General features: G+C 38.2%; 1 protein-coding gene across 3 annotated transcripts in view; it reads right to left on the reverse strand.

Annotated features, from left to right (window-relative positions):
- PTPRB (protein tyrosine phosphatase receptor type B) overlaps window positions 1-26,744 on the reverse strand; it is a 796,390-nt gene that overhangs the window by 183,505 nt on the left and 586,141 nt on the right. For all 3 annotated transcript variants that reach the window (XM_044057004.1, XM_044057003.1, XM_044057005.1), the window contains 2 exons: window positions 20,632-20,898; window positions 19,542-19,805 (listed from right to left, as the gene is read on the reverse strand). In XM_044057004.1, coding sequence (XP_043912939.1) covers window positions 19,542-19,805; window positions 20,632-20,898 — 531 coding nt within the window. The remainder of the gene's footprint in view (window positions 1-19,541; window positions 19,806-20,631; window positions 20,899-26,744) is intronic.

Raw genomic sequence — 26,744 nt, forward strand, 5'->3', positions numbered from 1 at the left:
ATACAGCCTCAGTATTCCTTGATCTCTCCAAGGCCTTTGATACTGTGTCCCACTCCTTACTTTTGAGCACACTGTCTAACTTAGGCTTCTCACATAACATAGCAAAATGGTTTCACAGCTGCCTCAAGGATCTTAAACAAGCAGTGAAATGGTCCAATGAACTCTCCCCTTTCTCCGCAACCCTACTGGTGTCCCTCAAGGCTCCATCATAGGACCCCTTCTCTTCAAACAACCTTCACACTGCCTCTCACCCTGGGACCCTCATTCAATACGTTGATTATTCCAACATAATCTGCACTGCTCTATCACTACCAAAACTACTTTCAAAAACTTAAAAGTCCTTGACTGCAGCCAAATCCTGGCTAAGAAATGCCCAACTCTTTCTTAATCCAAAGAAGACAAAACTAGTATGCTTTCATCCCCAAAGCACATCCCCATCACTGATCATTTCAACACCCTTGCATCTGTCAACACTGTCATAGAAGTAGTGCAGAAAACCAAACTTGTAGGTGTTATCATTAACAATAAACTTTCATTTGACCCCCATATTCAGCAAAATATAAAGAAAACTCATCAAAAACTGGGACTCTTATATAGAAACAAACATTTCTTTACTGCAGCAACCAAAACTATCCATGCAAAAACATTTTTACTTCCCTCCCTTCTTTATGGTCTTAACTAATTTACAAACGTCTACTATAAGCAAGCTGGAACAGTGTTACAACAAAGTTGCAAAGTTTGCCACGAACTCTAAATATCACACACACCACTGTAAACCACTCCTAGAATTAAACTGGCTTGAACTCCCCAACAAACTTGCCTTTATTCGACTATCCATATTGCACAACCTTATTATCAAGCCTACTGCCTGCCTTGCACTAGCCAGTCTAGTCACACCTTGCACACCAAATCGATCTCTACGATCAGAAGACAAAAAGCTCTAAGCTATCTCAAAACCCACAAGAAAACCATGTCACTCCCTGTATTCATACTCTGTCTCTATACTTTGGAATTAGCTACCTCTAGCTACCAGGTGCCTGGCCTAACCCATTTCAAAGCCTCTTTAAAAAAAATCATCTCAAAAATACATGCCTCTGCTCCTGCATAAAGCCTGCCTAATGTTCAGTGCTCAGGACTTCCTCTTCTTCCACACTAGCCTCATCATCCTCTTTTGTCACATTTATATTCCTCACAGTTTGCACGATTCTAAGGCTCGTCTACCTCCTTCTCTGTTTCTATACCATATCCTAAAGCTACTGCTCAGGCTGTATTGCTTCTGTTCTTCTTAACTCTCTGTCTCACTAGCTATCAGCATCACTAACTTTCTGGCTGCTATTTTCCTAACTGAAACTGACATTATATTTTTCATGTACTATGACAGTCATTGTCACACATTGTACTACCTATGTACTATTCTTTTTGGACACTATCTACATCATGTATGGTGAGAGTGACTATTATTGTCTGCGATGTTTTAATTGTATAGAATTGTCTAGATCTGTAGTAATAGATTGCAACATCTTGTAACATAGTTTGTTCTTTCAACGTATTTTTGTATAGTTTCTAACGTAATTTGTGTTGTATTGTATTATACTGTATTTGTATTGTACTGTATGTGGAGCTTTTCTCCACGGGCCTCTGCTGAAAATGGGTTCTGTAGACCCAGTCAGACCACCGCGGTAAACAAATGTCAAATAAATAAATAAAGGTATGCTGCGTATGCTCTAACACTGCAGTAACAAATTAAATAACTAGACAAATATGAATTGTATATTCAATTTCTTTACATAAAATATTATAAACACACACACACACACACACACACATATATATATATATATATATATATATATATATATATATATATATATATATATATATGTGTGTGTGTGTGTGTGTGTGTGTGTGTGTGTGTGTGTGTGTGTGTGTATATATATATATATATATATATATATATATATATATATATATATATGTATGTATTCACTTTATAACCCCAAAATACTGAAATACCGAATCTGAGAATTTCAAGACCATAAAGTCAAAACGTCTAAATATCGAAATTCCAAAAGTGAGAATTTTAAAATTGCGAATCCTACACTAACCATACACCACACACATACACAAACACACACCTTCCCCCTACACACAAACACACAAACCTACACTACATACTAGTTGGGGGGGCAAGCCCCCCCTACACCCCCCACACCCCCCTACTTAAATATACTAACTCCAGGGTCGCACTACACAGACAAACACATGAAAACACCACCACACACCTACATTCCCCTTGCACCCACACATCACAGTCACAACACACACTGACATACACTAAAGCCCCTAACCAACATCCTTAAACATACATACTTACATGAACTTCCACCTATCCATTCAAACACTGCAACACTAGAAGTGCTACTTCAACATCTCCGAATGTTGAGATTTTGAAATTTGCGCTTCTGGGGTTTCGGTATTTAGAGCTTTCGGCTTTATGATCTCGAGATTCTGAAATTCGGTATTTCAGAATTTTGAGATTATAAAGTGCTCCTGTAGATATATATATATATATATATATATATATATATATATATATATATATATATATATATAATTTATATTATTTATATACAAAAAATATATTTCTGTAAATATACCATAAGCCTACTTTTCTCTCACGTTGTATTATTGTTCTTGTTCTCTATAAACTGACTACAATTTCTCTAAGTTTTAAATCGTCATATAACTTGTATCTATTCTTAATCAATGTTTATATTATGTCTAATTTGGTATATTTATTTAAGCTGTGTTTGTTTTCTGTATTATTTTAAAGACCGTAAAATTATTTTTCTTAAAATGTTTTGTAATACTTTCTCCTAAATTTGTAACATGGAAGCAAGATGCATTTGGGAAAACAGTATTTAAGGATAAAGCATCAGAAAGCAAACAGTTTCATGTCTGTTATTTTTTTCAAAAGATAACATTAAGAACACTGAGATCAAGCTTTCAAATGTCCCTTCTCCACTATTTTGCTACAAACTAGTTACAGTAACTTTATTCTGAAGAAGTAGGGTTTCCATAGTTCTATGGCTTAGATGGTCAGTAAAGCAGATGCACACCCACAGTCCTCTGTTAAGAGTCTAAAAATAGCTAACATTCTTTGATGGTCCACATCATATTCCTTTTTTCCACTTTAAGCCAGGGATTTTCATCAAATGTGACATTTCAGCAAAGTATACATCGCAGCATCAGATTGTGTTCTTTTTCTTTGTAATAGCACAACATTTTGTAATGAAGTTTTTGTTTTTAAGACTGGGTTTGTTGTCTACACAAAACGTGTTCTTTCTTTTTGGCTGTATTGCTAATATGCAGGTGTATAATGTATTCAACAGACTTAGTAACATGATTAGTAAATATTTGTGTTACTTTTTGTTTTGTGTTCTTATATACCACAAAGGCATTCAAATTTAATACCATGAACATGACAAAAAAAGATTTTTGCTACTGTTGTCTTTGTTTCTATTACAGATGTAGTACACTATTTAAAATCAACGGCTGTAGGACTCAGTATGCTGTTGAGTGACAAGTGGCCATTCACAGGCATGCTGTACTTCATACTGTCTGCTATCACCAATAAGTAGCTAGGAGAAACGCATGTGCGCAGGTGTATGATAACCATAAAAATGTCATGCAAATGAAGGCACATAGTCTAATGAGTGCATAATGGGATGCCAATGTGTGTTTCTGAATGCAGGTCACAATTCACAGTAATAGCGAACTGTAAGTTGCACATTGATATAAGAGCAGGAATCATGCAGGAATTTGTGCAGTTACAAGAAGCGAAGATGCTAGGAGCAGCAGTTTTCATGCACCAGAACATAATGTCTATACATACCTCTGTCTCTCACCTTTGCACAACATGGTGGCAGGTGGTATGAACAAAGTTAGTACTTTCAGAGTATTACCTACCTCTAGCTGACAGACTGTTTTTGATTAGAGATATTCTAGCCACCCGGTGGTGTAAACCTTGGCTCTAGATGACTGTCACGGTTGAAGTGACACCCCGACCCCAAGTGCAAACATGGGAAAAAGGGTTGTGGATTGATGCATGGATATTATATGGGTATTGTCTGGCATGTATTGCCCAAAGACAGAATCAGGATGTATGCAAGAACTCTGTATACATGTAGACACTAAAATATATGTAGCACTTAAAGAGGTAAAACAGCGATGCATTGGACATATTGAAGGGGTCAATCTGCAGGATACTCAGTGTACATATCACAAGTGTCAAAATCCTTAATACATACCATGGAATTGTACTTTTACATATGTATGGGTATATCTGTTTCCCAACATATCTGGGAGAGTGAGGGGGGAGAGAGACAGAGACCTCCAGTTGTGGCATCAAAACCTGTCACTGCATGCTACAGAATGCACACATGTGGCAATAGATGCCCAATATCGTATGTGTGGACTGCATTACTTCAATTGGAAGGGCTGTTCTTCTATCACCTGCCAGCCTTGAGTTGATAACCAATGTGACTGCACAGCTCCCTGACAGTGACTATGATTCTCCCATCTGCCATACAACTCAAGAATGGTTTTGTTTCCTGTGTGGTAATATTCAATAGGGATGCCTTGTTAGTAAGTGTAGGCAGTGTAGTAAACAGACATTCAAAGACAGAAACACAGTGTGTACAAATGTCTCACCCCCTCATAGTTCCCACTTTGTTTCTGGTAATGCTAGATGCACACTGAAGCCCTGGTTGATGACTGCCATACAGAGCTCACACAGCATGGTTGAATACATGGCACCATCCATGCACAGACTAGTCACATTGTAGAGCACATGTCTGGTCTGCCAGTCTATTTCTTCGGTCTGCTTACATATGGAATTGCAGTGTATCTCTGCCACAGCCTGCAGGATGTTTGTAACATGCTGCAAGCTGCATAATATAATTACAAGGAAGCATGCAGAGCAGGCTTCCATTCTTAGGAGCCTTCATACTTACTACAGCAGTTTCTGTCACAGTCAACACACCACCTTCATCCAGGAAGAATGGGAGAAAATGAGCAGCCATCACAACACCTCCACAAAGACAGAGATGGGCACAGTTCACACTAGCTCAGGTGAACTGGTGACATCTAGACCAGCTTTACAGGCATATGAAAAGCACATAGCAACAATGAGGTAAGTTATACTGTGCAGCAGACAACTCCACATATACTCCACAGGAGGGAAGGGACATGGTCATTATCATTTGCGCAGGTACCAAGGGATAAAATTATATATGGCTGACATCACAATTTGGGTGGGGGCTATGTCACTTGAGGTGAAGACAGGGAATTTTTACAAGGAGTATACGGTGTATCATCTGGTGACAGCTAAGGGGGTGGCACTACAGGATCATAACTAGGAGAGAATGCCACTATGTGACCATGAACTGGGGCCACTACACTAGTTTGATGTGGCAGGACTAGGGGCATCCAATGATGGGGAATTTGCACTACTGTGAAAATCAGACCGATAAGGACACTGCAGTGAGATGTCCAGCCCTGCCTGTTTATCAGGTGTCATTGCCATGACATGGGGTGATGGAGTGAGATACTCATAGACCTGCAGGAGCAGATAGCATATGCTGTAGTGGCCTCTCAAAGTGACCAACTTCCGTACATACCTCATTTGCTATTCTCTACATGGAGATGGATGTGGCAGTGATATCTGTCACCAAAGTCCTCATGAGACATAGCACAAGACCATTCTTGGACACTGAGGCACTATCACTATAGCTGGACCTCCTCATGGAAGTCATGTACCACACCAATCATCTCCATCTCACCAAACATAGATTGTGCCCAAGCAATAGCCCTGCACATCATCTACTTCGGCCTTAGTGGTCTGCTTACTACTGGCTGTGACATGTAACCATATCGGGAACACTGTTAGCTTGCCATGTGGTGGGCATACCCACATTATTTGCACTCCACTCCACTGCCCTCCTCTGCTGTTGCTGCTGCAGCCACAGGGTGAGCTATGCTGCTGCTCTCAGACACAAGGAAGCCTCCCTTGTGGCAAATAAGAGCTTGTGTGTAGTACAGCTTGTAGATGATGTTGACAGCAAGGCAATGCATGCTACATTTGAGGCACTGTTCTGTGAATGCAAACAGTGGTAAACAATATGTAAATTTAAAACAGACATATACCTGTGATGCCCTTTCTGTGTTCCTGCACAAATAATAACATACATAATGGGAAAAAGATTTATTTATTTATTTTGCTTCTGTTTACTCGATTTGTCTGACAAGGTTTAGTCAAAGCCCTTTCTAGCAGAGGAGAAATGATCCATGATGTTACATTAACAATTACACATTCATTTGCTAGTGAGATCACACTCGTATGAAATAAAAGCAAACTATTACAGCATAAAAGATACTTTAGCTTTAGCATATGTTGAACACTGAGCATTTAAAAGATGTGTTAGTGAGTTTGTCAGATGGATAATAGATCATATGATTAATTGCTTAGGAATTCAAAGAAATGGAGGGAAGAGAAAGAGTTAAAAAGCACAGAAAATGTTAATATTATAGTTAGGAGGTGGTGCAGAAAATAAGTTTAATTGATGATTATATATGGCTATCAGAAAGGTTATGTTAGAAGTATAGAGCTGGGGATAAGCAGTGTCAGAAAACTAGGTATATACAAAACTAGGTATATGACTGCGATATGCTGGTAAATCTTTTCAGGTATTGGTGAAGACTAGTTGTGGGGCATAGGATTCTGAATGAAGAGAAATGGTTTGACAATATGGCAAGTCAAAGATAACATTTAACCTGGAGATGTACTGGAGCAAATCCATTGATTTGATAGGTGAAGTTTTAGTTGTATTTTAAATGAGTCTGCATTCTGAATGGATTTCAGTGGGATGTGGTTCCATAGTTTAGCTACACTTTTGAATATAGAGAGTCACCTGAAGGTTGATTTGGTTATAGTGGCTAGTGATTTTTTTGTATAGTGTAAAATTCTATACGGGGAGTAGTGCTTTATTAAATTGTTAATTGCTGGGTGATTTTCTGACTTATCGAGAAGTCTGTGTATTCTAGTTAGTATAGGTATAAGTCATCTCCCTATACCCCATATGTGCACTGCTGTATACACATTCTGTATAGTTACAAATCCATAACATTTCCCCCTGAGACACATGAGGATCGGCCACTCCCAGAATCTGGGGCGACGGGGTTGGATTTCGGCATAATGTTCAAAGGCATTTACCACACAGACACAAGGTATAAGCTATGATTCTCATCTTTGAAGAGAAATTGTTTAGGCTTAAAATAGCCTGCAGGGGCAGCTAGCCTAGTGCTTACCTACAAACTTACGAATCTGTGTCTCAGAGGGATGATGTTATAACTGTGCCTGGATCATCATCTCCATGCAGGACTTCTATGAACTCTTTATCACTTAGGCTTGCAGTGGGAGGAGGCTCTTCCCAGCAGCTGACCTGTCTAACTCTATGTAGTATGTCCTCTTGTAGTCTTGCCGATCATGCCATTGAAATGGTTCTGATATTGCTATGCTGTGCAATTCCACCCAACAACAATGTTGATGTTTTAGACCAATGTCCCTAGATGTCATTTAGTAGATGCTATTGAGCACCACCTTTACCTATGGGTCCTAACTGATGAGTGACTGCAGCAGAACATCATTTCAGCTTAGCTGATGCTGACCAACTCCTGTCATCTACTTCCTCTTGAAGGTATAGTGACACTTACAGAAACAAAACATATCAATGTAGGCCAATGACTGCTGGAGACAGTGAACTATCAAATACAGTGATGTAATCAAAAGTACATGTTTGGACAGGGATAGGAACACAGTAGGTGTAACATTTATGCCATGCTGTGGATAGTGGGATACTACATTGAAACCCCAGGCTAGTGGTAGAAATAGACCTGTCCATGTACACATTTGGGGTGGCTGCCATAGAAAGACCCACAAAATTTTAAAGCAGAATGGTGGGCTTCACAGATAGCATGAATCATGGGCATCTAGGTGACAGTCAGCTAATGTGCTATGATAATACATACATACCTATAAATATTTCAAGCACAAGCATTAATGCACTTCTAGCCTGCCAACATGCCAAAATGTTCTTCCCATAAGTACCCTGGCTGTTCATAAAGATATGTAAACTAGTGCTTGCTTTAATGTAATTTGGTAGTCTGTTCCTTGCATCAGCTTCTCTTCAGAGAACCAATTAGTACACTTCTCATTCCTATGGAATCTTCCACATAGGTTGCCTAATGATTCTCTACTAATTTTTCATAACCCCAAACATTCCCAGAGGTAGTCTATAAATGACCTATATAACTAAACAAATTCTCCTCTTACATATCCATACGAGACAGTGTAGAAGTTCGGATATTTTAGTCTTTTATAATAACTTAAATTTTCATATCCATCAATGCTCTTGGTATATTTTGCTGTAATATTTACAGTTAACTCATGCTGTTTTTTTTATAATGTTTCCATATTGTTATTCCATACTCAAGTTTGGGTCTAATGTAATTAACAAACAATTACATCATTGTTTCTGAATTCCTAGACTTTACAAATCTTTTTATACAACCTAGAGTTCTATTATTATCATTAACTAATTGGTTGATATTATTAGAAAAACTCAAAGGTGGATCTACCCATATACTCAGGTCCTTAAATGAAGCTACAGTTCCAATCATTATGTGGTGTATTGAATAGTCACCTTTCAATTTATGTCTCCCAAATCTCATATGCTATGTTTTTGATGTCTTTATCAGCATGTTATTCTCCTGTGAATAAATTGTCAATTTAGTCAAGTTCTTTTGCAGACAAGCCCTATCTATAACACATGTAATCAGTTTACCTGATTTCAGGTCATCTGTATATAGACTGTAGAACTCCTCAGATGAAAAACATAGGTTTGAAATATACAATCTAAACAGTATGGGCCTAGCACAGAGTTCTGTAGGACACACTGACTGTAACCAAGGATTTCACCTGTCCAGTTACTGTATGATACTTGCCATGTCCTATTTGTAAGTTATGCATATAGCCATCTTATCAAGAGTACATCAGTATCTAGTTGTACTAATTTATTGATCAGTGTTTTGTCTATGACCCTGTCAAATGCTGAAGTTTAATCTACATAAATTACATCACAGCACAATTTTGTATTTATATTTGTTATTATATTGTTATAGAACTTCATGTTACAGGTGGTAATAGGTTTTCAACATATGCATGCTGATATATGGTTTCAGGTCCCAACATTTCCAGTTCTGACAATAACTTATCCAAGCCCTGTCCTTTATTTTTTCACAACATGAAAGTAAACTTCAGGACCTGTATGACACTGGGTTTTTACTAATCCCCTTTCCCTTAAAGACAGGTTTAATAAGTGTATGCCTCCAATCTTGAGGAATCTGCCCACATATGACCTAGTAAATAAAACATATGTGCTTCATTTGGATCCAGTTTGCATAGTTTTTTTCAATATAATATCATTTGATTTTAATATCTGAGGTTACCTGGATGTCACTAGGACAATCAACCTCTTTGTGGAGCCAAACTGTTTTGTATAGCATTCTGTAAATATATCTATAATCCAACGTGTCTGAGAATAAATTTTAGACTCTACACACACTTTATTAATTTGCATGTTTTCATGCCTTCCAAATCTTACGTGTCTATAAAATGGTTTCCTATTATGCTCAATATCTTTATATAAATTTTCTTCAAATTTTTCCTGATCTTGTCTCACACTATGCTTAATTTGTTTGTTCAGCTTGTTTATTTTATTTTTCAAAGTTGTAGTTTAACCTCTTTTCCATTTCTTATATTTTTTGTCTCTCACCTTAATCAAGTTCTTATGGTAATATACCCCCTGATGTTGTATGCCTAGATCCTGATGTTAATATTTCCTTTATTTTTTGCATTCAATTTCTCTTTCAAAACTCTCCATATCCCTTCTGCAGTTTTTACATTGAATGCATCACTCCAGTTAGTTTTATATAGTGACTATTTTGCTTCCATATAATCTGTAATTAATCTTCTGTTTATTGCTTTAGATTTCAGTTTGACAGAATTATCTAGTAACAAATTAATCTTTATAACCCCATGATCACTGCACATCAGTGGTGGTAAAACTTGACACAAAGTAACAGTAATTTACATGTATTACATATGGGCTTTACAGAGATAAATGTTTCAGGATATAGTAGTACAGATTAGTCTCTGTGCCTCTAACCTGGTCCAAAGTGAGGGCTCACATGAACAATACACCTGAAAAACAAGTTAACCCAGTACTGCCGAATACTGTGTACCTACTTGTAGTGGTGTTTTCTTTAAAATACGCTACACCACTGTCAGAAGCATGTTTCAGACTTTTGTATTGGTGGTGCTGCTGTTATTCATTTTATTTATTTATTTATTGCATAGTTTTGTATCTATATGGCTACATGTCTGCTTAAGCTGAAAATATATAGCAGTTTTTGTAGTATCTATTCAAATGATGGTGTGTTCCACATATGTCTATGAACTGCTGTGTTTTGATGACTCACATGGGTGACATGACACACAGCTAGGTTCCATTGCACACCACTGATATAGTGTGCCCAACGGCACCTGCATACTGCTTACACATGGACATGCACATAGTCTTTCAAGGTGGCATTAGGCTATGTTGCTCATGATTCAGAAATCATATTTCTAGCATTAGTCACTGGCTATGACTTTGTTTTATATAATATTCTTCTCAATAGGTGCCAATGGTAATGTTCTATGGAAAGTGACTACCTGGTGTGGAAAGCAGAGCAAAGTTAACCGCTTTCTACTACAAAACCAGTTCAGTTATGTTTCCTGGAACCCTACCTGTGTCCATTTTTGAAGGTGGATGTACATTTTGACCTGGCAGACTTCTGACTGAGGCAATGGCCATTGCTAAGACCAGTGAGCAATAGAGATGCTGAAAAGATGACTAAAGGTGATACCACCTGAACATCTAGGGCAGTAGGAAGCAGAGGTTAGGCACAAACTCCCTGAATGGCATATAAAGCATTTGCATTAATACTGTTTTTATAAAATAATTTTTATAACATTTTTCAGACATTCAGAACAGTGTTCCTAATAAAGGCTCTTTCCACTGGTATATACCAGAGCTTATTAGGTTAGTTACTTGGGAGACTGTATATGTGCTGTGCCTGTTGCTTGTCTATGTGTGGCTACACTGCTAAATACTGTGGGGTAAACCACAGTTGTTCAGTTTTGAGGCTGTGGATGTCATGTCAATAGGGTTGCCACCTTTCGTTGTGGCTAAAACTAGAGTAAGGCCAATCCCCCCGCATCACGCATAACTCCGCACATTCCCAATCCCTCTCCTGCCCATGCCCCACCTATTTTGTGATGTCACTATGACATCAGTTGACAGAAATGCCCACCTTTTCCATTCCTGATGCTTGCTTTTAGCCAATTTACTATGCTTTTTCTGTAAAAAAAGCATAGTAACTCAGCTGATATAACAATCTCCAGTAGTGTGTTTCCATTTTGACCCAGAATATCGGATTTTGTACAGTGTTTTCCGGACTACTGGAGAATTCTGGATAGTCAGGAAAAGAATGGAGAGGTGGCAACCCTAGGCACTACCTGTGGCCGTCACCCCCTGTTTTAAACTGTCATTGCAAAAACGTATTTCTGGAAATTTCTAAAATGCCCCATGGATGGTCAATGTCACACAATCAGCAATAGTCACAGTCACACATGCAATGTTTTCGTAATATAAACAAACAAGTCAAAGAAATAACTTGGCTCCCAGACCCACATATAATAAATAGTTATTAGTTCATCAGCACTGACCAAAATAGTGATGACTTTGTATAGTTCTTGTTAGCTAATTCAACACAGCTGTAAACACAGTGCCTACTAGCTTAGTACTCACCAAAAAACAAAAATTGCTTGATTGATAGAGGAGAAGGTGAAAATTTGAAATAATACTCTATCTGCTTTGGGGTTCTATTTTTCAGAAAAATACCAAAAATTCTCATGATTGTATTAAAATAAATTAAAATCCATTTAGCCAATAACCACTGCGTTAGCAAGTTAATAAATATTAATAAGATCCTCCAATGCCGCACTCACACAATTCGGTAATACAAGCTGGAATGCTGCTAAGTGAAAACACTACAGAAGACAGATAACACTGCTCCTAGTAGCATGCCTTCCTAGGAAAGCCTTTCACATAGCTTCTTTCACTTGGCATGTCTGCTGTGCCGAGACTCAAAGGAAAAAGCCTGGGCTCGGTATAACCCACCCTAGGTCTCATCTGATTAGAGTGTTCTTCATCTACACCCCCATGCTGCCGAGAAATTTAGTTATTCATTGGCTAGAGTTGCTGCCATGCAAAATAACCCTGGGACTGCTTTATATACTGCTACCGGAAGGTTTTTATGTTCTGCAATTTTTGCTACTTAATGTAAGCAGACAAAGAAGTGAACATAACTGTAGGATTGCATATTTCCAAGCTTTTTTTTTTTTTTCTTCTTAAGAGTTGAGGCTGCCCAGTCACAGTTTTGAAATTAGTGACACATTTGCATGATCTTCCCAGAATTCCCATCCAGCTGCCAACCAGAAGAGCTGCTAAGTAATTTTTCACAGGGTACAGTGAGCCAACATTTCTCCGTTCAGTCAGAAAAGAACTGTACAAGTAACATAATCCTGATAACATTTCACCTTTATTGATTTGTTTTAATGTAAAAGGGTCTACTACAGAGACACAAGATAGTAAAGCAGGCGCAATGGTAAAGTATTTTAGTGACACAACAATTACTATTGTTTGTGCCACTGTCCTTTCCACTGGCACTCTACTTTTACCTTAAGTTTAGGCAGCAGTAGTCATAATAAAGTTTTACCACAAACAAGTGTCAGTCAGAAAGTAGATGTGTGTATGAGTGTGTGTGTGTGTGTGTGTGTGTGTGTGTGTGTGTGTGTGTGTGTGTGTGTGTGTGTGTGTGTGTGTGTGTGTGAGACAGATCAGGAGAGAGAGAGTGAGCGCGATCATGTGTGAGTGAATGCGGGTTGCTCAAATTCCAGTTAAGCAGGTGCATTATTCCTGGACATTCCAGACTTTTTTGAATTACTTCAGGGAGACGAGAGATGCTATAAAAATCCTGGAGACTTCCGGGCTATCCTGGAGGGATGGCAACCCTACATGTCAGGCTTCTGCTATCTTACAGTTACAAGTGGGACTGTGGGCTAGTTCTACGCTTGCTGGTGGATTTTTAGGCATCTGCTATCTTATGTATACTTATGGGAGTGTAGTTCTGTACTACTGTCTGCAGCTCATCAACATCTTTGTGTGAAGGTTGTTTTTTTTGCCCACAAAAGGCAGCTGAGACTTTAAACACAGTAAGATTATTCTGTGTATTGCCTACTAACTTACACTGTATTAACTGTACCATTTGTGAAGATCTTCCCTTATGTCAGGTTTTCTGATTGTGCCTCATTGCTGCAGTTCATGAGGATCTCAATAAACTGCCAGCTCCTTCCCAACCTTTGGCTCAAACTGAGGTGGGTGAGAGGGTCCAACCTCTCTGAGGCAGGTAGCACAGCTCAATCCCCTGCTACTGCCCAGACATCAATGTGGAAGGAGATGTGGGAGATGGTTAATAGTGCAATGGCCAATGGATAGCCACTATTGTGCCCCCTGTAAAACACTGCATATGTGTTTGACCAATGAACCTCTGCCATTAAGCCACCAGAGGAGGGTGTGGCCTCATCACTGACCACTCTGACCTGTCTCAGCCATCTGGTTGGTCACACTTAAATTCTAATAAACTGGACTGCAGCCAGCATGCTGCCCATACCATAACCTATCTTCACCCAGATGTCCCTCATTGTATTGTGCCACAACCCTCCCCTGCTCTGCAACTTACCTATTGCTCTGCAGTACCATAGGTAAGTTGCAACATTTAGCATAAATGACTCCAATTTTCAACATAAAAGGACGGTGAACTGCAAAGATATACAGTTGTTGCCATTATGATATGCATGTGTGCTTTCCACTGCTTTTTTGTCACTACTAAGTGGTGGAAGCCTTGCTCAAGGGTGCATATGTATGAATCATTGTCATTGTCAAAGTTCTTTAGAACAGGCCACAGACATGACATTTGTCCATCCAGTTGTTATATTAATAAACAGCATTTAGCTTGCCCTTTGGACTGACAGTCTGCTTAATGCAACATGCTTCTGTGCCACCCTGGTGTGCAGTATTCAGTACATATATGGCCTGTTTAACCTTAGGCAAAGTTTGCTGTATGCTTGCATATACAGTACAAAATAACACAATGGTTTTGCTGGAGAAATATTCTATAACTGGAATGGATTTTACTTATGTAGATTTGTTTAGCATTTCTTTTTGTTTCAGTACATATTAGTAATGATTTTGCTGCCACTAGTTTCACTTTCTGAAATATATTCTGAAACATTCTAACAATGTTAGATATTCTGATAATCTGATATCATTTGCAGGACTTCCATTGAACACAATGGGATCTGTCTGGTTTGCAGTTTCAAGTGATTTAAGTTACTTAAATTTGCTTAGTTGTCACTATTGTTTCAGCTTGACCACTGAATGATGCCGATACAGTTACTTGCTGAATATTCCAGAATACAGGGAAAATGTGGGAACTCTGCCTATGTTGCATTAATGAAGTGACAACTGTCTCGATGTACATTAATGTAATGTGCTACATTAATGTGGAGATGACAAAAAGGTTGCTTAATATCTATACAATAACAAATGACAACAGTGAGGATCTTAGCTGGGTTGCACTTGTAAGGTAATACAAGTGAAGATAATTTATATTAGAGCAATACATAGCCAACAGTGGAAGCCATGGCAATGTAATAGTGTTGCGACTATAATAATAGTAAAAATGCATAATATTATAAGAGAGGCATACTACAATCAGCAGGAGAGAAGCCGTACATATGCAGCACTACGAGTTATTTTGGGGTGGGGTCTACTCTGCCAACAGTACATGCTACCATTAGGCCCATGTTCTGCTAAATCACTGATTACAGCTGGTCAATAATGCCAGTCAGATGTTTGAATTTCATTTCATACTTCTAATGCACTTATCAGTTGAAGTTAAATGTGTCATCTTGTCAGGTTTTTGAAAATCCATTTCCATATGGTTGGTAATGCAATTGTGCAGTTACAGTCACAGATGCAAGTGTGCCCCTTTCAACCTATTAGCAAAAGAAATTTGTACAAAGCCAAAAATTATGGGGGGATAAAAACTCAGGGATAGAGTCTAAATATCATTCTTATTAATTTAGAAAGTTGTTAGAAAAAACAATTTTGCATTAGCATGCATTTTCTGAACTATACAAAGTCTGAAACTTGAATGTCTGTTGTTATTTAGTAATATTAATTCCCAATAATTTGCTGGAAACCACACATTTAATGAGAATCAGACCAAAAATATGAGATAAAGATTTGGACATTCTTAGAAAATCTGTACAGTTGACAGATATGTGTGTGCGAACTTGCAATACATGATAGGTTCATACACTAGGCTAATGGCCCTGGAGCCTTTACAAGCCTAGCCCATAGGATCACACTGGGCCAATGAGGTGCTCCGCTTGACATGTATGGGAAGTATACTCGATAGCATGGGTAGTCTCTGGGTTATGAACCTGTCCCTCCAACTTGTTCTGTTGATTGTGGTAATGAGGTTGAGGTCTCTGGAGTGTGAAGTGCGGAGGGATTGGGATTTCTTTAGATGTAGTATTCTAACAGAGCTGGGTCAGACATGGCTTTTTAAGTCAAGCAGAGATCGCCTCTAAGTAGGCAATATGAGACAGAGAATAGTTGGAGTTTGTTGAGTCTGTCCATATAGGACAAGTGTTTAAGGCCTAAGATCCTCTTTGTGAGGTATTTTTGCGGCCTCTCCAGTTTTTGTAGGTGTCTAGTGAGGTACATGCCAAATGGGGCATTGTACTCGACGATTGGCCTAATGAGGGATGAGTAGAGGGAGACAATGACCTCTTTCTTCCTGGAAGGAAAACCCTTAGTAATGTGATGTGCCACACAGAAGGACTTTCTGACCACAGTGGCAATGTGGTGGTCAAAAGAGAGGTTGTTGTCAACCTGTGTTCCCAGATCTCTTATGACGTCTTCTGTGTTCAGTGGACTACCATCGATGTGGTAATTCATGGGAACTGGGTTTTTCCCAAAGGGGATGATGACACATTTTTTAGCATTGAGCTTAAGGTCATTGTTCTGACACCAGTCATTGGTCTCAGTAAGGCCTTTCTGTAGGATGTCAACATCACTTGGGGAGTTAATTATGGCTCCTAACTTGCAATCATCTGTGAACTTTCTCAGCCAGAGTCTCTTTGTGTTGGCCTGAACTTCAGAGAAGTAGATACCAAACAGGAGAGGACCCAGGACTGAACCCTGTGGGACTCCACTCATGACTGGTCGACAGTCTGACTTGGAGTCAGCTACTTTCACATTGTGGGCTCTATCTATAAGCTAGTTTGCAACCCACCTAGTGATATAGGGGTTGATGCCTAGCTTAGTGAGTTTTTCTATGATTCCTGAGTGGGGAATGGTATCAAAAGCCTTGGTCAGATCAAGTTAGGCTGTATGAACCACCTTGCCTTCATCCACAGCTCTGGTGACTGACTCAAAGAAGTCAACCAGGTTGAGCAGGCATGATCTACCCTTCACAAAACCAAACTGTATGGGATCCAGAGTTTGGAGGTTCCCTATATCTTTGCTTATTAGGTCCATGATGAAGTGTTCCATAGCTTTGCATATCAGACTTGTCAGTCTAATGGGACGATAGTTCCCAGGGTCTGTAGTCGCTTCTCCTTTGTGGAGAGGGATGACTGTAGCAGTGTGCCATCTTGTAGGGACAAAGTCTGAGGTGAGGCTGTGAGTGAACAGAGCACACAGGGAGGTGCCAGTTCACTCTGTAGTTCATGTAGAACACAGCCAGGGATATTGTCAGGTCCCATAGAAGCTGTATTCTTGGCCTTGGACAGTGATGTTTTAACCTGTGCAGCAGTAATACTGGGTGCCTGGAAATCTACTGTTATTGTGATTGGTCCTTTGGTGGGGGAGAGAGGGGTAAAGTTGACAATGAATCTGTCGGCCAGTATATTGGCAATATCTGTTGGCTCGGTATAGGAGGTGGCATTGTGCAACAGCTCCGAGCAAATCTGGGTATTGCCATGGAGATTCTTTGCATAACTATAGAAGGCCTTGTGGTTGTCTTTACTATCTGCTGCAGTTCTCTTTTCATAGCTATGTTTAGAGGATTTGATGAGGGATCTCAACTTTTTGTTGAGGCTGATAAGGGGAGTTTTTCCAGTCTTGGGACTTCACCTTATTTCTCATCAGTTTCCTCCTTCTGTTGTAGAGTTTGTTTATAGCAGGGGACTAACAGATTGGCTTCCTTTTGTTTGGAGGAGGGCATCTTGGTTTTATTGGGTATGGCGAGATCCATGCTTTTGAGTAAGTGTTCGTACAGGGCATTAGTGTATGATTCGGCGGTCATGCAGCTGTTCTCCAATTGCATGGGTGCCATGAAGTTAGCCACCTCTGTTTTTAATAATTGATATTAAGATTGTTTCCGTGTAGCACATTTTAAAGTGTTTCAGGTTCCACAGTCAGATGACCTATAATTGGTATGGCCTCCTAGATGCCCTATTTGTCTTTGTAATTCTTCAGCTAAGAAGTTGAAAGAATAGAAAGAAATTGCAGTGGGTTGCACTGTATGGTTCTGAAAACAACAGGCTGAGATGCATTTCTAGGCTATTATTTACAAATGTATTCATTTACTTGAGATCAAGCAAATATTTTGTGTGTGTATGTTTTGGCTACAAATAATCTAGACAGAATGAAGTCTATGAATTTAATGTTAATATTAACTATGAATACATTTTTAATTTAACTTGTGTTTTGCATGCATATGGGTACGAAATTCACTGTGTTGGGTTACAGTCTGTTATTTAGTGCAGGTGAGTAAAGCTATGAGCAGTTTCCTATAGCACATGTTGTGATTCCCCTAGTGTTTTTTGTCTACTGTATAATTTTGACCAAGTTACTTTATCGAACTGTACTCCTAGGCTGCCTCTGAAAAGGTACACTTACATCCACTGGTTTTTCCTGGGCCGTTAGCAAATCTGTTACATATTTGTCTTTTGAATTCCTGCACTGTTCACATAGCTGCTAATTAGTGCTTCACTATATGCTCTTTGACTGTTAATCTTAGCCCATCTCTTATAGTTTAATGGTTTACCAGATGTATTTCAAATAAATGTGAGTTTCAAGGGAAGAAATGTTTACCGTTACTCATTCTGTGCATTTTCAATGTAAGTGTTTTGTTTTGTTTAGTAAGTGGCTGTTATTGTTTCTGTAATAAAACCTAAAATAAACATTTTAAATTAAATGCAAATCGCTATAATCACTGTAAGGTAAAGAAAAAAATTGTATGTACAGTGACAGTCTGATCAGTGTTTTATGGTAAATGGGGACTATATGCACAGTGACAGTCTGATCAGTGTTTTATGGTAAATGGGAAGGCAAAGATAAGCAACGGGATATTGGTATGGCTGGAAGGGTCCTGGTCCATTACCTTGCCTAGGACCCCATTTCACCATGATCCAGCTCTGACAGGAAGGCAGTACTGAATTATTGTTGCCTCATCTATTACTACATGTGTGGTGTTGTTTTACATGTCCTTCAATTATCCTACAGCACACATGTAGTGGTGTCTTTGCATCTCCTCTATGCTCTCTTGTATGCAGCCCTTATTATCTGCTTTGTTACCAAAGTGATGACTAGTATGGCATAATTACTATATGAGGAAGATACAGAGATCTGTGATGTGTATACCTCAGTTTAATTAAGAAGAAGAAGCAAGCATCTCAAACTATTGCCATATAACCAAAAAATGCAAAGGTCAGAAAAAGACTGAAACATGACATTTTTACAGCTGCTGAGGTTTGGCTTTGTTGACTTGAATGTACTCATAAAGGCTTAAAAAAATAAATTGAATGTCATGGACATTCAGAAGGCATGTAGCCAAAATGTTTACATGTCCTTAAGGGATTATTTGAATGTATCCTATGGGTCTCCACTGCAGATGGTTTATGGTATTACACAGTGAAGTCTCTAGCTTGGTTGGGTCTTCCTTGTAGTTTTTTATGAATGCTATGTGTGAAGTTTTTACCTCTTGGTTTGTATGTTAAGAGTTTCTGTAGATCTTAGAAGGGGACATTAAGATTACAATGAAGTCTAAGATTTGTAATACCATTATTCATATACAAAAAACACAAAACACACATAGCTGTTCTTTAAAGGACTTTAAGTAGCCTGTTGAAATACACACATTTTTGTAATAAACATCCACTTTTTTCTATATTTATTCACTGGCACAGCTCTTTTGTATTAAATAACGGTAATACCAATAATGTAAATAAATGCACTTACTGGTACGCTCCTGGGCAGTGGTGCCGTTTTCAAACTTCCCACTTCTTGTAAGTATTGTCACATTGTAAAGCCTTCCCGGGACAAGAGAACTAAAATGACATTCACTGCTGGATTTAGGAATGGGTAAAGACTGAATAACATTGCCATTTTCAGAGATGGATGCCAGATAGCTGTCCATGTCCCCTGAAGGCTGGATCCATGAAACACCGAGGTAATCACTCCGACCATGGTTATTGACCAGTAGGTTAGTCACACTTGAAGGAACTGGTAATAAATAAACAGCAAGGTAAGATTAGTATGGCTTCTGCCTTTATTTAAAGGTTTCTAATTTAGCTTAAAAGTTCCATTTTGTTTTAATTTGTTCTACAACACATACACAGCCATCAGTTGTCAGTATATACAAACAACCTTCAAAGCTAAAACATTTACTTAGAAATTTCACTTTAAAATACATTACTTCAGATGGAGAACAGTGAAACTTCAGATTACAATATGCTCGACGTATGGCTTGGCTTTTTATATGTACCAAATGAAAACTTATGTTTAATTTACACATTTTTGATACCAAGCACCATAATTCTGCATATTTTGTATGCAAATGGGATCCATATTATGCCAGTATCACTAGTGAAATGGCTGATATAGTAGAATTTATATGCATTATAAAGAATTTAGGGAGATGTAGGATACCACCATTGGTGAAATGAATATTTTGTTAAGAGAAAAATGCCTATTGTTTATAAAACATAATTCTTTTTTAATCTGTCTGCAGCCAGGTAAACCCATCTCTAAGAAATAAAGCAAACCATTTGTTGTGAAAGAAGAGCATTTTTTTCTGATGGTCTGACAAATATTTTCACTTGTTGGTCAAATGGTCTCTTTGTTTACCATCACCTCCCCTGGTATAAAAACACAAGTATATTTAAATGTAAAAGAATATATGTTATCAAGGTAAAGACTGATATTTTTTAGCAATTTCTATACTGAGAAGAGTGCAGTTAATTTAAGAATGCATGCACTTATTCCCAATCCAAAACTCATCATTCTCTTTCAGGTTAATTTGTACTTTAAATACTCTGCCGCTCCTTACCAGTTCTTCCTTCAGCAATTGCCTGCCTGGAGGACATACCACCACTAACAGTGGTGACAACGACAGAGTAGAGACCTCCTGGTTTCAAAGATGGGAATGAGTAGGCACTTGATTCACGAGAAACACTTTCGTTTTTGATGACACTATGTTCATGGATCAGAAGCACTTGGTAATAGTCCACATCACCTAAAGGTCTTAGCCAGCTGCTGTGAAGACTGTCTGTTGTCCCTTGATTTGTCACATTGAGGTTAGCTACCTGTGCTGGTTCTGAAACACACAATTATATTGAAATCCATTAAGCTGACATAAGAAACCAAATTGTATGAAGTGGAGTTATAATATCTTTCCACCTTGCCCAAATTATCCTTTGAGGTAACTTTTCAAGTTTCTGAAGGGATGTGTAAGGATAATTTGCATTATGGTAAACAGTGTTAGTCTGTTACCAACACTGAGTGATATGCCTCGGCTTCTCCATAGTCTCCTAACAACACTGAATGATATGCCTCGGCTTCTCCATAGTCTCCTAACAACACTAAATTATATGCCTGGGCTTCTCCATAGTCTCCTAACAACACTGAATGATATGCCTGGGCTTCCCCATAGTCTCCTAACAACACTGAGTGATATGCCTTGGCTTCTCCATAGTCTCCTAACAACACTGAATGATATGCCTCGACTTCTCCATAGTCTCCTACCAACACTGAGTGATATGCCTCGGCTTCTCCATAGTCTCCTAACAACACTGAGTGATATGCCTTGGCTTCTCCATAGTCTCCTAACAACACTGAATGATATGCCTGGGCTTCTCCATAGTCTCCTACCAGCACTGAGTGATATGCCTCGGCTTCTCCATATTCTCCTTGGTCATGACCTTAATAAGAATATGCGAATCTAAGGACTAATTATATCACCTTGCAAATTATAAAGTCAAATCAAAGAATACAATTTAAAATACATTTTCTGATACTTATCTCAAGAACCAGTGGATGGAAGCCATTGGTTCAAAGCAGAGTAGTTTTTAAGAAGTCAGTGATAACAGTAAATTGAAGAAAAGTAAAGGTAAAAAGGCATTATATTATTGAGTCTCAAAGGATATTTTGAGAAGAAGATAGGGAAATGTTGAATGGAAAATATATATGAAAGGCTGTCCACAACCTATTATCCTGGGGCAGAGAAAATTATAAAATAGTATTGCCCACTTAAATTATTGCAGAAGCAACACTGAATGTTGTGATATGGTTAATGGCCTATTTGCTCAGTTTTTATTCCCATAGCTGTTTTGTTAAAGTGAAATACCACTGATATTCATCAGATGAAAAAAAATTGCATTTTTGTGTGTCTCATCAAGAACAATTTCATTCAAAACTAAGAAATAAGAGGCTATCATTACCAGTTTCTCATTCTACATAATGTAAATAACAATGTTTATCTAGTTACATTTTTAATTGGATTTTTGGCTGCATATTTACTGCTCTAACATTCCAGAAAAGTATCTTTTTTATCATAAGATACATACCAAATGAAATTAGAGTTCCTTATTTTCCTGTGAGATTCTGCTGTAGGAAGAAAAGTAAAACTCTGCAATTCTAATGCCAGTAATTTAGCTCATGGCGTGTCTAGTAGGGTGTATATCACTTTGTTGAATAGTCTATTCAGCAAATGACGGTTCATCAAACCCACTTAAGCAAAAACTCATTTAAGCAAAAGATCATTTTAGCAAATTTTTTCACAGGGAAAGGAAGTAGTTGGCCATCATCGGGAATTTGCCCCTTTTCCCACTGTAGCGCAATTTTGGAGTTGGTATATTTAGCTGGTGGGGGGTGGTGGGAGGTGCAGCCCCTGACATTGGTAGCTGGCCCACTATTTTTTTCTCCCTATGAAAAAATTTGTCAAAACGATCATTCTCTAAAATGAGCTTTCACTTAAGTGGGTTCGCTAAATAGCCATTCGCTGAATAGACTATTTGCCAAAGTGATATAGACCTGTCTAATATATTCATTTCTCATTGCTGTGTAACTCCAAGTATTTCTGTATTCTTTTCATGCAATCTTTGAACTGGTATAACTTTCTCATGGATAAAAGTGGATGCATCCATCCATGTTTAGAAGTTGCTTTTGACTTGTATTGTGATTGCATGTACAGCTGTTGTCATCCATGAGGTTTACCAAGCAATTAGGGAATGGAAGTAGATTCATAATCCTTTCTTCTACCATGCACAGACACTTGTGTGCATTCACACACACACATGGGTCTACTTCAAACACTGAATTACTATAATGTTGAACCACAAAACATTGAGACCATAACATCAAAAATTCAAAACACTGAAAAGTTAGCTCACCAAAATTACTTAACAATGAAAATTTAAATCATCGCATCCCATAACATTGAATGTTACAATGCACAAATTAGTAATACCCCCTCCACCTCAAACATAACTGAACCAACAGACATACTTGTTTTAATGTTTCTGCAGGGGGGGGCAAGCCCCACTGCATCCCCCATGTGGGGGCCGTGCCCCCTACACCCCCCTGCAAATTAAATATACCAAGTCCAAGATTGCCCTACATTGGGGACAAGGTAAATTTCCTATTCCCCACTGTATTGCAATCTCCTCTGTTTTCGTGACAACACGTACATACAGACAAAATAAAAACTTACTTCCCTACTCACTTATTCCATCACTTTCCACAACACTAACATGACTTTTTTCAAAATAATAAATCCATCACTCAAACACAACAATGCTTAACCGTTATCTGATAAACTTTTACTATACAACCTGAAAATTTCTCTTAAACCCCAAAACATAACATCTGTCTGCAATGCTTGGTTACTGCATACTACAACTTCTTTTATGAAACCATAAAATTAACACTTTAAACCATAACCATGTAACACTTTCGATAATGTAAGACTCGATGATTTACATTTGCATTGTTATATAATATCGATGTTCTAACTTTTCAGTGTTCTGAATTTTTGATATTATGGTCTCAATGTTTTGTGATTCAATGTTATAGTAATCCTGTGTTTTGAAGTAGATACACACACACACACACACACACACACACACACACACACACACACACACACACACACACACACACACACACACCAGGATGCCTATTCCTCCTTGTTTGTGCACTGGTGCTAGAAATAGAAATAAAGATAGTACAGAATCCTCAGAACATGGAAACATTACTACCACAGAGGGCTAGGCCATCTAATCCGCAAGGGTAGCTCCACTGTGGCAGAAGGAAGAAGTAGTCAAAATAAAAAGATAAGCCAAGCAAGAAGCATAGAAACAATAAAGTGAACTGTTAAGGATAAAAAAAGAGATAATGTACTGTTATTATTATTATTATTATTATTATTATTATTATTATTACTATGATGATGCAAAAAATATTTAATGGTGATATTTCAGAGGAGTAGGAAATTAGAGGAAAGAAAAATACTTGCACAAAAACCTGCTAAGAGCTATAATCAATAATTTAAGATCCTTAATGCAAAAGATTGGAACAAAACATTACCAAGATGTGTAAACACTGGGCTGCTTGGAAAAGGAAGATACAGAGGAAGTGAAATGAGATAAAGAAGAAAAAAGAGAGTTTGTCAAAAGTTATAAAAAAAAGAAACACAGACATAGGAAAGAAACAGAGACCTGATATCATATAATATTTATGCAGAAAAGAAAGCCAAACTAATCAATATACAAAATGTGGCTCCAAAGATATTTGAAGAAAAACAAGTGCAAAGACACACAGATATGGTAAATTAAAAAAAAATGACTATGATGGAATTTAACCAAAGAAAGTTTAGAAAGACAGATATTAAACAAATAGAAATGAAAGCTGAAGTGCAATTCTGTATAAGAACTTTGACCATACCTGTTAAATGTCTAGATTTTTGCCTCATATTTTGATGTTCCTCATATAATTTGTGGATTTCTGGCAAAGCACTGAGGACTGAAGTCATATAATAATGACATGCTGCCACAAATCCTGTTATTCTATCAATTTTCTAAGAGCAATATTTAAAATCTGTCCTAAATTTTTGACATTTCCACCATTATTTTTTTGCTTTGGCCAGATTTCTTGCATTAAGTGATTGAAAAATGATGACCTTGACAAAGGAGTCTCCAAGTGCAGGAATGACAGGTGGAACAGGATGCATTTGAAGAAGACACACCACAGGGCAAAGGTTTGGAACCTTAGGAGGCTTGCATGAATGTCCAGTTTGAATTGTACAACATGGAAAAGAACAGGAAACAATGTAAACTCTAACACAGACATTATTGCAACATCATGTACCAATGAGGCTTCAAATGTGACAGCACTAGATGGAACAGGATGCAGAGGAAGAAGACATGCTACAATGTGATGTTCTGCAACCTTTTGCGGAAAACTCAAATGAAAGACCAGTTAGAATTGTACAGTAAGGCAAACAGCAGGAAACAGAGGAGAAAGGAGATGTTCTTAGTCTAGAACAGAATGATCTAAGGGAAGACATACTTGATTTAATGAAAATGGACAGGCATATTAAGCTAGCTAAACAAAATGGATTACAAAAAGTGAATAAAAAAGTCTTTCGGCTTTTCCCAGTTAGGGGTCGCCACGGCAGAACTTCCATCTGCTAATGATTGGCAGTGGATTTTTACGATGCCGAGTTGCCAGCCCGATGCCCAACCTTCAAAGAAGGCACACCTATTCACACACACACCTACCTGCATGTCTTTAACATCAATCGGCCACAGGGAGGACATGCAGAGAAGGCGCTCCAGCTGTGAATCAAACGGGAGAACCGCTTGCTGTGAGGTGACAATGCTAACCGCTGCACCACCGCGGCCTACTCAATTACAAAAAATGAATAAGACCCAAAATGTTAAAAGACTGGAAAACTGATGAACACAGAAGCTTGGACGGTAAAGAGAAATTCTTGCGTTATAATAGAAATGGATAGGATATGCAACTGTACAGCTAAAGTCATAGCAGATAAAGTGTTACCATAGAAATGTACAGTAACAAAAGAAAGGAATGATACAAGTAGAATGCCACCATGGGAGCAGAGGTACAACTAGCCCTAGGTCCATCGCCTGATCTGGTACCACCCTCAGCGCACAGGTACAACTAGCCCTAGGTCCATCGCCTGATCTGGTACCACCCTCAGCGCAGAGGTACAACTAGCCCTAGGTCCATCGCCTGATCTGGTACCACCCTCAGCTTTAAGCCGAGGTCTGAAATAATACAGAAAAGGTCGTCATGTCCTTGAATTACAAAAAAAAAAAAAAAACTTTATCTACTTCATATTGTAGTCAGTTTCTTGCTACAAGTGCAACTAAAAGGAAGTGCTGAGTGTTTCCGCTCTGACCAACAATTGTAGACATTGATTACTGAGTATTAATAATGAACAAAATTCCACATGGTGGACTAAACTGCTTCTATAAATGCATTCCCCAGCAAACCAAGCTGAGTCTGAAAATGGTTAGCATTGATCATTGTACTACCCCTGTAAACACATATAAATAAAGAAATACAATTCCCTGCACTCAGAAACTGAATTCCAATAATGAAGATCATGCCACCTGACATCTTGCACCCAGGATGGCTGCCCCCTTTGCTCCACTCTAGCTATGCCTCTGCATAGAAGCATCATCTAGAGAAAATGATGAAGTAGATAGGACAAAAAACATCACTGTGAAAAGCATAAAATAATGGGAACAGATCATCAAAAATGTTTAGAAGGATTGATGTGATAAAAACAATACACAATGTTAAAACATATCAGGAGTTATCATATACTATTTCCAAAAGTAAGTAAAATATCAGCACAAGCAAGGAAAAGTTAGAAGGTATGCAGACAAGTATAAAGGAAAAGCACTAAACAAACAATTCATTGATGACCTAAAATGGTTTTCTAGAGTCTTGGAAAACAAAGCAAAAATATAGAAACACTATCAAAAAAAAGAATAAATAGGTACATTTTGGAAAAGCATTTATAAAGACCATGTTGAATATAACAAAGATGCCAAATGGATATTAATGGTAAAAAACTCAAATACAAAGAATATAAATTGGGAGAAAGCAACAGTCAGTGAAAGTCAGAGAAAA

Source organism: Protopterus annectens, chromosome 15.part0, assembly GCF_019279795.1.
Source record: "Protopterus annectens isolate FY-2018-M chromosome 15.part0, PAN1.0, whole genome shotgun sequence".
Taxonomy (NCBI): Eukaryota; Metazoa; Chordata; order Ceratodontiformes; family Protopteridae; genus Protopterus; species Protopterus annectens.